An 11659-nucleotide genomic window follows, 5' to 3' on the forward strand; every position below is an offset into this window, starting at 1 on the left:
GCTCCGCCTCAGTGACTGTTCCCCTCATAACAGAAGCACTTAGTCTCGGGTTTGGGTTCGATATTGGGTTTCTTCATTAGAGCAGCAACTGGTTTGCCATTTCATGAAGTATCCCTTCTCGCCCTTGCCCTTCTTGAAACTGGTGGTTTTACTAACCATCAACAATTGATGCTCCTTCTTGATTTCTACTTTCGCAGTGTCAAACATTGCGAATCACTCAAGGATCATCATATCTATCCTTGATTTGTTTATAGTTCATCACGAAGCTCTAGCAGCTTAGTGGCAGTGACTTTGGAGAACCATCACTATCTCATCTGGAAGATTAACTCCCACTTGATTCAAGCGATTGTTGTACTCAGACAATCTCAGAACAAGCTCAACGATTTGAGCTTTTCTCTTTTACTTTGTAGGCAAAGAATCTTGTCGGAGGTCTTATACCTCTCAACAAGGGCACGATCATGAAATCTCAATTTCATCTCTTTGAACATCTCTTATTTCTGTGACATTTCAAAACGTCTTCGGCGCCTTGCTTCTAAGCCATTAAGTATTGTGCACTGAACTATCATGTAGTCATCAAAGACGTGTATGTCAGATGTTCACAACATCCACAGACGACGCTAGAGGTGCAACACACCAAGTGGTGCATTAAGGACATAAGCCTTCTGCGGAGCAATGAGGGCAATCCTCAGTTTTACGGACTCGGTCCGCAAAGTTGCTACTATCAACTTTCAACTAAATTTTCACTAGGAACATATAAAAACAGTAGAGCTATAGCGCAAGCTACATCGTAATTCGCAAAGACCATTAGACAATGTTCATGATAATTAGTTCGCTTAATCATATTACTTAAGAACTCCCACTCAAAAAGTACATCTCTCTAGTAATTTGAGTGGTACATGATCCAAATCCACTATCTCAAGTCCGATCATCACGCGAGTCGAGAATAGTTTCAGTGGTAAGCATCTCTATGCTAATCATATCAACTATACGATTCATGCTCGACCTTTCGGTCTCTTGTGTTCCGAGGCCATGTCTGCACATGCTAGGCTCGTCAAGTTTAACCCGGGTGTTCCGCGCGTGCAACTGTTTTGCACCCGTTGTATGTGAACGTTGAGTCTATCATACCCGATCATCACGTGGTGTCTCGAAACGACGAACTGTAGCAACGGTGCACAGTCGGGCAGAACACAATTTCGTCTTGAAATTTTAGTGAGAGATCACCTCATAATGCTACCGTTGTTCTAAGCAAAATAAAGTGCATAAAAGGATTAACATCACATGCAATTCATAAGTGACATGATATGGCCATCATCATGTGCTTCTTGATCTCCATCACCAAAGCACTGACACGATCTTCTTGTCACTGGCGCCACACCATGATCTCCATAATCATGATCTCCATCAACGTGTCTCCATCGGGGTTGTCGTGCTAATTATGCTATTACTACTAAAGCTGCGTCCTAGCAATATAGTAAACGCATCTGCAAACACAAACGTTAGTTTAAAGACAACCCTATGGCTCCTGCCGGTTGTCGTACCATCGACGTGCAAGTCGATATTAACTATTACAACATGATCATCCCATACATCCAATATATCACATCACGTCATTGGCCATATCATATCACAAGCATACTCCGTAAAAACAAGTTAGGCGTCCTCTAATTGTTGTTGCATGTTTTACGTGGCTGCTATGGGTATATAGTAGATCGCATCTTACTTACGCAAAAACCACAACGGAGATGTGCAAATTGCTATTTAACTTCTCCAAGGACCGCCTCGGTCAAAACCAATTCAACTAAAGTTAAACAAACCGACACCCGCCAGTCATCTTTATGCAACGAGGTTGCATGTCAATCGATGAAACCAGTCTTTCGTAAGCGTACGAATAATGTCGGTCCGGGCCGCTTCAATCCAACAATACCGTCGAATCGAGAAAATACTAAGGAGGGCAGCAAATCAAACATCACCGTCCACAAAACCCTTTGTGTTCTACTCGAGATAACATCTATGCATGAACCTAGCTCTTGATGCCACTGTTGGGGAACGTCGCATGGGAAACAAAAAATTTCCTACGCGCACGAAGACCTATCATGGTGATGTCCAGCTACGAGAGGAGATTAGGATCTACGTACCCTTGTAGATCGCACAGCAGGAAGTGTTAAGAAACGCGGTTGATGTAGTGGAACGTCCTCATGTCCCTCGTTCCGCCCCGCGAACCGTCCCATGAACCGTCCCGCGATCCGTCCCATGATCCGCTCGATCTAGTGCCGAACGGACGACACCTCCGCGTTCAGCACACGTACAGCTCGACGATGATCTCGGCCTTCTTGATCCAGCAAGCAAGACGGAGAAGTAGATGAGTTATCCGGCAGCGTGACGGTGCTCTGGTGGTGGTGAAGGATCTACTCGTGCAGGGCTCCGCCCGAGCTCCGCAGAAATACGATCTAGAGGAAAAACCGTGGTGTTTGTGGTCGGGCTGCCGTGGCAAAACTTGTCTGAAATCAGCCCTAGAACTCCACTATATATAGGAGGAGGGGAGGGAAGGCTTGCCTTGGGGTCCAAGACCCCAAGGGTCCGCCGGCCAAGGAGGTGGAGGAGTCCACCTCCAATCCTAGTCCAACTAGGATTGGAAGGTGGAGTCCTTCCCTTCCTTCCCACCTTTTTTTCCTTTTTCTCTTTGATTTTCTATCTCCTACGCATATGGCCCTCTTGGGATGTCCCACCAGCCCACCAAGGGCTGGTGCGGCACCCCTAAGGCCTATGGGCTTCCCCGGGTGGGCTGGCCCCTCCCGGTGAACATCTGGAACCCATTCGTCACTCCCGGTACATTCCCGGTAATGCCCGAATCTTTCCGGTAACCAAATGAGGTCATCCTATATATCAATCTTCGTCTCCGGACCATTCCGGAAAACCTCGTGACGTCCATGATCTCATCCGGGACTCTGAACAACATTAGGTAACCACACATATAACTCAACTATACTAAAACATCGCCGAACCTTAAGTGTGCAGACCCTGCGGGTTCAGAACTATGCAGACATGCCCCGAGGTACTCCTCGGTCAATATCCAATAGCGGTACGTGGATGCCTATATTGGATCCCACATATTCTCCGAATAACTTATCGGTTGAACCTCAGTGTCAAGGATTCATATAATCCCGTATGTCATTCCCTTTATCCTTCGGTATGTTACTTGCCCGAGATTCGATCGTCGGTATCCGCATACCTATTTCAATATCGTTACCGGCAAGTCTCTTTACTCGTTCCGTAATACAAGATCCCGTGACTTACACTTAGTCACATTGCTTGCAAGGTGTGTGTGTGATGTTGTATTACCGAGTGGACCCCGAGATACCTCTCCGTCACACGGAGTGACAAATCCCAGTCTTGATCCATACTAACTGAACGGACACCTTCGGAGATACCTGTAGAGCATCTTTATAGTCACCCAGTTACGTTGCGACGTTTGATGCCCACAAGGTATTCCTCCGGTGTGAGTGAGTTATATTATCTCATGGTCATAGGAACAAATACTTGACACGCAGAAAACAATAGCAATAAAACGACACGATCAATATGCTACGTTCATAGTTTTGGGTCTTGTCCATCACATGATTCTCCTAATGATGTGATCCCGTTTAACAAGTGACAACACTTGTCTATGATCAGGAAACCTTGACCATCTTAGATCAACGAGCTAGTCAACTAGAGGCTTACTAGGGATAGTGTTTTGTCTATGCATCCACACATGTATTTGAGTTTCCAATCAATACAATTATAGCATGGATAATAAACGATTATTATGAACAAGGAAATATAATAATAACTAATTTATTATTGCCTCTAGGGCATATTTCCAACACATCAAATGTCATCGCATTTGACGTGTTTGACCAGCTAGTTTTACTATCGTTCGTCGGTTCACGTGCTCGAGCAACGTATTTTCAGTTGGCGGGTGTACCAACGATAAGACACATCGTGATGATGATGCGCCTGGGGTGGTTGGCGTGCTTCAACCATTTATTATTCGACGCTTATGCCAACGAGAAGTTGAAAACGTAAGTGGGGAGTGGTTTGGGCAATTTAAGTACAAACATGTCGGAATTGGTACTAGATGGTTGGGCATTCCACAACCCATGGGTTGGTTACAATATGGTGAGAAGCTACATAAAGTTAAGCGGCCGTCTAAATTTGAACGCATGTTTCATACAAAGCATAAGTTATGCAGGCACTGGCAAAGCTAATGACAATTTCATACAATGACACATAAACATCCGCCTATGGATAGACCTCGTATACATAAAGTTGTCTCAGATATTCAGGAATAATGCCTTCTAAGTGGCCGCAAAAGATCAGGCATGAATTTCACCTTCACAATTCCAGCCCCATGTGTTTCTCATAGATGGCACAATCCATAGTGGTGGGCAATGATAATATTTGTCGCAACTCCTTAGTTTCATACCCCATGAAGATTAAGTGAGCGGTATTTGGGCATGCCTACTCAGGTGGGTCAATCCAAGATGGGCATGTTCAAGTACTTAAAGGAGAGGGTATGGGAGAAGGTGAAGGGATGAATGGAGAAGCTCTTATCACTCGCAGGCAAAGAGGTCTTGATCAAAGTCGTAGCCCAGGCGCTGTGAGTCTACTCCATGGCATGCTTTAGACTGCCTAGGGGACTTTGTGACAATATAACATCTATAATCCGGTAGTTCTGGCGGGGGAGCAAGGCTGGTAAGTGCAAACCAAGCTTGGTGGCATGCGATGTATTGACGTTGCCGAAACATCTTGGCGGACTTGGTTTCTGCGATATGCAAATTTTCAATCTTGCCCTACTTGCAAGGCAGGCCTCGAGAGTTTTGAGCGAACCAACGTCTCTGAGCTCGTGTATTCTGAAGGCAGGATATTTCTCTGAAGCAGAGTTTCTGGATGCCGAGCTGGATAGCAGGCCATAACAAATTTGGTGAGCCATTCTTGATAGACGAGATATGTTGAGGCAAGGCATCATCTGCAGACTTGGGAGCGGGAACACTATGGACATTTGGTGACACAAGTGGTTGCCACGAATAATCCCAAACCCATCGTGCCTCGTATCCGAGTTGATAATTTCACCAGAGGCAACATGGAACAAACAACTTGTAGGCCAGGTATTCTTGCCAATTGATGTTGCGTCGATACTATCAATTCCATTATGCACAAGAAACATAGAAGACTTTTGGTCATGCAGTTGTGAGAAACGGGGAACTTTTTTGATGAAGTTTTCATACAAAATAGTCTTGCACACAAAACTTACAAGGGAAAATTGGATAGATGAAAGAGGGGGTTCATCTCGCAATTGCTAGGAAATCAATGAATGGACACACATGTGGGGTGTTGATGTCCCTTCCAAGGTTAAACTATTTTTGTGGAGTCTTGTGCAAAGCTCTATATCCACCTCGGACCTCCTCCACCACATAAACATGTCCACCTCGGGGCATGTAGGTTGTGTGGAGCGAGGGACTCATGGAGGCATGCTTTGATAAACTGTTGGATGACGAGAAGTGTGTGGGCATTAGTAGATGAGGAGCTTGTTGAGAAGATGTGCCAACATGATATGGACAATGCAAGGGATTGAATCTTGTTATTGATGAAACTACTACCTCATCATCTCTTTGTGCCTATGGTTATCACATTGTGGGCTATTTGAGGCGCGAGGCGAAAGGCGATTTATGAACATATATTTCAAAGCCCCGTGTCGACACATCTGTTTGTCCAGACTAGCTGCAACGAGATTGAAATCATTACGAAACCTCAAATCTCTTCAACCAATGCTGGCAACGCAAGGACTGGTGGCGGGATTCTCCCACCTTTGGGCACGGTCAAGATCAATGTGGATGCACACTGGCCGAGAGAAGGGGCGTCGAATCGGTTGCCGCGGTGTGTAGGGACTGGGACAGAGCTTTTTTGGGAGCTTCGACAATTGTCTTCAGTGGCATCTCACACCCGACTACAGTGAAAGCTCTAGCAGTAAGAGAGTCTATGGCGCTTGCAGAGGACATGAACTTACAATCCATCTATGTGGCATCCGTCTGCAAGGTGGTGGTCAAAGACATCAAGACAAAGAGCGGGGCAAACTACGGTGCAATCATACATGAAATAATACACTACTCTACTAGCTTTTCTAGTTGTAGTTTTGTCCATGGGTTTAGGAGCTCGAACATCGAGGCTCACAATCTATCGAAACATACGTTAAAACTGGGGTGGGCGCTATGTTTGATTAGGCCACCTGGTGATCTTCCATTCGTCCATGTAAACATTGTGATGGCTTAATAAAGTTTCGTTGATTGTCTAAAAAAATTGAAGCGGCAAATTACAATAACCAACATGTCAGCAACTAAATAACATGGGAGACATTGATCACCGTGATGTAGTCCTTTTCGTCTGAAAAGGATATCCACGCTACCCCAAACCATTACAAAATTACACTATCTAAACACTAAGCAAAGAACTAAACCCACAATCAGGGCGGAGACAGGGGTGCGAGCAGGGGTCAGACACCCCCCATAACCTCGCCCCCTATGAGTTTTGGTGGTAGGTACTAGTACTAAGTTTCTATGTATAGGTAATTAGGCTACTTGTTGTCCGCTAACGACCCAACATTAGATTCTTTGTTCACTTCCAGCCGAAAGGCCCAACACAAGATTGCATTGCTCAATTCCTAGTTGTACGCATCAAGTAAAATGAATATAGGTGTAGCGGTGACCGTGCGATCATGGCATCGAACAGTCATTTTTCTTCACGTAATCATGGTTCCTAGATCACTGCTTCCGCCGCCTCTCGGCTCATCACTACTTCCGCAGTCACGGCAGCGGCACAGAGCAGAGGGCACTCAGCTCCAGCGGCAGTTGAATCCACGAGACCACTGACTGCTTGTGCGCTTCCTTACACCATACATCAAAAGATCAACCTCAAGGAACTAAGGTGTGATCAGTCCTGGGTATGATAGTATTACCTCCGTCGCAAAAAGCATGTCTAAGATTTATCTAGATATAATATGTAGTGTTAGACTAGATAAATCTAGTACAAGCTTTTTAAGACCGAGGGAGTATATATAAAGTATTAGTGTTGGTGAATTAGTTCATTTCCTTTCAGACATTGATTTAATCTAAAATTAGAGGCGGTCAGCTTACAATTTAGAAATCTAAATTTCCCTTCATTTAATGTTTCTATGGTTGAAGGATGAAGAGAAATAATATAACAAAAATAGATTCGTATTTTAAGCTCATTCTTCTAGCTAAACTATTGAAAATGCACTGATGATCAAAATACTATGGCACCACTAGAAATTTCATAACAAGATAAAATTGGAAGCAAAAAATATCAGAGGGATCGACACGGCAACATATTAGGGAACTCCATCCTGACAAACCAGGATGAAGCACGTTGATTCTATATTTACAACGGCCTTCATAGTTATACATCAGAGAATATCTTCGTTTTTAGAAAAGAAGGATACAACCGACATAAATTCTGCTGTTGAGACTATTCGCCCCCTCGTGTCCAAAAAATTCTGGCTCCGCCCTGCCCATTGCCCCTTTGTCATTGTGTCGGTTGGCAATAACAAAACGAAGGAAAGAAAGGATAAGGTATACAAGACCAGTATATACCACCAATCATGAATGAGTACAGGTAGGTTTTGCAGTATACTCCCTCCGTTCCTAAATATAAGTCTTTATAGCGGTTTTACTAATGGACTACATACGGATGTATATAGACATATATTAGAGTGTAAATTCAATCATTTTGCTTCGTATGTAGACCACTAGTAAAATTGCTTAAAAGACTTATATTTAAGAACGGATGAAGTATATGGTATGGCCTTCATTATAAAAAACCACCGTTACAAAAGAATTCCATTGATTTATTAACCGTACACTCAGATAGATCGACAGAGACAAAACAACGCAACCAATTCTTCAGGAAAAAACTAACATTGACACCGAAAATTTAAATTACGTACAAAAGAACACATCTCCCGCGGCCCACAGCAGTGTTCAATAATGCGCCGCTCCTCCGTCACGGCCACCATTACAAGAAAGAATCATAAGTACGCTATAGATAGATAGATAGATGTGTACCTGCAAATGAATCCTTAGCTTAACTCTATTTTTTTCCTCGTCATGTCCTTCTTGTACTATTTCATCTTCTTAAAAATCAACCGTGTATACGTAGAAATTAAGTGACGATCATGTACGTGAAGTTGGTGGACTGTATCACAAGGCGCTCATGTCCTTGACGAAGCCGTACTTCTCCATGAAGGGGTTCCTGATCTCCTTGGGCGGGTACTCGTGGATGCAGTCCGCCCACACGCCGGCATCGGCGGTGGCCCTCTCCACCGTCCAGACGCAGCTGTTGCACTTGAATCCGGCGCCGAAGGTGAGCATGAGGACGCGGTCGCCCTTGCTGAGCCGTTTCTTGGCCTCCATGTAGGACAGCACGTACCATACGCTGCTGGCCGAGGTGTTGCCGAAGCGGTGCAGCGTCATGCGCGCCGGCTCGATGTCGTGCTCCGTGAGGGTGAGCCCCTTGCCGACGCCGTCGATGACGGCGGCGCCGCCGGTGTGCACGCAGAAGTGGTCCACCCCTTCCTTCATCCGGATGGTGAGCGCGGAGGACGATTTCTTCTTGTTGCTGCGCGTGAGGAAGCGCGCCGAGAGCGTGGCGTAGGCGAGGCGGAGGAGCTCCGGGAGCGGGAGCACGCGGGGCGCCAGCACGCGGAGGTTCTTGACGAAGGCGTGCACGGCGGCCCGGGGGAGCTCCTTGCCGAGGTGGAAGCCGGGCCGGCCGGCGTCATCCTCCATCTGGAGCGCGCAGTTGTAGGCCTCGTCGGAGGCGCCCGTGTGCGTGCGCACGACGTGGCGGAGGCGCAGCTTGGCGTGCGGGCGCAGCCGCGGCGAGTTGGTGAGGAAGTAGGCGCAGCCACCGGAGCGGAAGAGGCAGTTCCCCAGCATGAAGGAGCGCCTGTTCCCCGGGTACCAGTTGGGCGCGATCGACTCCGACGTCATGACCAGGGCCACCGTGTTCGCGTGCGTTCTGACAGAAACCATGCACATTGTAAACACAGATCGATTTTTACCCCTAGACTAGGAAAGGAAGTACAGATTCGCAAAGCGAAAAACAAGAAAGACATTTCCATCTCAAATTCTTGTTGCCAATGGAACAGTGGGTTGGCAATTTGGCATGGACGCAGATGGCCGGAACCGCAGTCTACCATGCGCGACGCCATTACTCTGCTCTTCACTATTACTCTGCTCTTCACTATGGGGCAAGAGCCAGAGAAGAGGCAGAGGAGGTCCTGACCGTCCACGTCAACATACTACGCAGCGTCCGTCTCCCGTGCACCCCCCCCCCCCCCCCCCCCCCATCTGCTACTGCTGCTGCTCTGCAGCTACTAAAAGCGAACCAAACTTGGCGAGCCGGCATTGAAGCGATGCAGGACAAATTACACACTACTGTACTAGTAGTACTAATAGTGGTAGGGTAGCTGGCTAACATGCAGAGCTGGTGCCTACACTCCACGATGCAGGCAGGGACGGGTAACTTCACTGCCTCGCTGCTAACATTTATTCTGTGTCAAATCTTGGCCCTTCGCCACATGACTTGATCTAGCATCACATATTCGATATGGTCATATGGAACTTTAGGGTAAGATCGTTCCGCGCGGTGTACTGCAAAGTGTGATGTACTGCGGTTGTGTCTAGCCCTACTTTCTTGAGTTTCAAATTTTACGAATGGGAAATCTTTATAGGGAGAGCATGCAGCCTCGTGTCATGCGGGGGTCCTTGTCCTGGGCACGTGATGGCCATATACATTTCTCGCTTGAGTTTTTTCTTCTTCTTCCCGGTGACCATGGAAATGATACGCGAAAGATCATCTACTACCTACTCTGCCATCTAGCTCAAGCTCAGCAGCAAGCTGTAAGCGACTACTCTACAGTAGAGAAGATAAATGGTCTGATCAGCTCAGCAGAATACAGATACAGTCACATCAAATAAATTGCTAGGGGCCACTGCGGCCCAACTTTAGGCTTTTGCCTGCCACAATGTTAACTGACGCAATACACTATTCGGGCGTCTCAAACTCTCACCGACCGCACGCTTGCCGTACTACTACGCTCGGACCCGGATCGAGCGAGAGCCAAGCGTACAAATGTTAGAGTTGGTTGAATCCAGGCCGTTGAATTATTGGACACTAGCCGTTGTATTAGTTGCGCAACAGAGAAGATAATACGTAGTTGGTGAAAACAACGGCACCTGAAGAAGTTGTTGGCGAGGTCGAGGGCGATGAGGGTGGCGCTGCAGCCCATGCCGGTGACGTTGAACACCTTCACGTCATCCCGGAGGCCGTAGCGGCGCACCACCCTGGCCGACAGGGACGGCGCCGGGGAGAACATGGACACGTTGACGACGAGCAGGTCGACGTCGGCGGGGCGCACGCCGAGCCCGCCCGGCGCGGCCGACCTGGCGAACAGCTCGTCGAGCACGGCGTGGAAAGTCTCGTCCATCTCCTCCATGCCCTCGGCGAGGAGGTCGGGGCTGGCCTCGCCCCCCGCGATGATGTTGCGCGGGCCGTACGTCTCCTCGCCGATGCCGGAGTTGACGATGACCTTGAGCAGGAACTTGTACTCCTCCAGCCCCAGCAGCTTGTTCCGCTGGATGATCTCGCCGCACAGATCCGTGGGGAGCTTGCGGTCGTCCGTCCCCTTGTAGCACACGTAGTCCAGCAGATAGCACCGCCGACGCCGCGCCCGCTCCACCAGCAGCCGCGCCAGTGTCGCTGCCGAGAAGGCCAGCAGCGTCAGCGTCACCATCGTCGCCAGCTCCATGTTTACCAACGAGGAGAGATCTATCGACCGAGGCGGGCCGGGATTGCTAGCCAGCCAAGCTAGATGTATAGGGACGGAGTTGCCAATGCGCAATGCGCGTGGTTCCCGCTCATGGAGATGGAGGCGAGAGCTAGGAGAGGCGGTGAGCTTGGACCTATAGATCTCCTACTCTAATGGAGTAGCAGGCCATAGATGGTGTGGAGTGGGGTTGCAGGGTTAGTGTGGATGGGAGATTAATGGAAAGGTTTTGAGGAAGTGGAAGGAGGAGCAGAGGTTTTATAGCCAGAGAGGGGCTCATGAGAAGGTTCTTCAGATTTCCTGCTTATATTTTTCTTGGTTTTCTATGTTTACCTGCGTTCGAGTAATGGTGTTTAAGGAGGGCAACGTGGAGTGCTTCATAGTTTTGGCGATTTAGAGGAGCTGATGCTCCACTGACTAGAGGTGTTTTAGGGTATGGCTTCCATTTATTTATATCGGTTTCACCAAATGTACGGAGCAGTCAATGTCTCTAGGAGCTAAGACTCGTCAAGGTAGAGATAATAATCATTAACACACTTAGATGTTGAGAGTATGTATCAATATCTTTTTTTTCTCGGATACGTAAAGAGCGTATCGTTTCATTGATAGGAGGATAGAGTTTCACACGCTAAACGCAGCCACTCATTGGTGGCTAGGTCAGCGATACAAACAGTTGCAAACAGTTGCAGCAAAAGGTTCAAGGCGATTCGAAAATGAAAGCACGAAGCCCGTTAGCACCCGCCATCGCCCAAATCCTAGCATCGGCAAGGGCGGCCT

The 11659-nt window shown here is 47.5% G+C and overlaps 1 protein-coding gene across 1 annotated transcript; it reads right to left on the reverse strand.

The window, feature by feature from the left end:
* Positions 1 to 7879: 7879 nt before the first annotated feature.
* LOC123430817 (3-ketoacyl-CoA synthase 12-like) lies at positions 7880 to 11409 on the reverse strand. Its single transcript, XM_045114658.1, has 2 exons — positions 10293 to 11409; positions 7880 to 9072 (listed from the first exon to the last, which is right to left on the reverse strand). Exons 1-2 carry the CDS (start codon positions 10862 to 10864, stop codon positions 8253 to 8255), a joined length of 1392 nt encoding a protein of 463 aa, XP_044970593.1. The 5' UTR covers positions 10865 to 11409; the 3' UTR covers positions 7880 to 8252.
* Positions 11410 to 11659: the final 250 nt, after the last annotated feature.

This window comes from Hordeum vulgare, chromosome 1H, assembly GCF_904849725.1.
Source record: "Hordeum vulgare subsp. vulgare chromosome 1H, MorexV3_pseudomolecules_assembly, whole genome shotgun sequence".
Taxonomy (NCBI): domain Eukaryota; kingdom Viridiplantae; phylum Streptophyta; class Magnoliopsida; order Poales; family Poaceae; genus Hordeum; species Hordeum vulgare.

Bases quoted from the DNA above. Each gene is read 5' to 3' on its own strand.
- LOC123430817 (XM_045114658.1), bottom strand. From the start codon at position 10,864: ATGGAGCTGGCGACGATGGTGACGCTGACGCTGCTGGCCTTCTCGGCA. The intron at 9,073-10,292 runs GTGCCGTTGTTT...GGTTTCTGTCAG, and splicing joins CTCGCCAACAACTTCTTCAG to AACGCACGCGAACACGGTGG.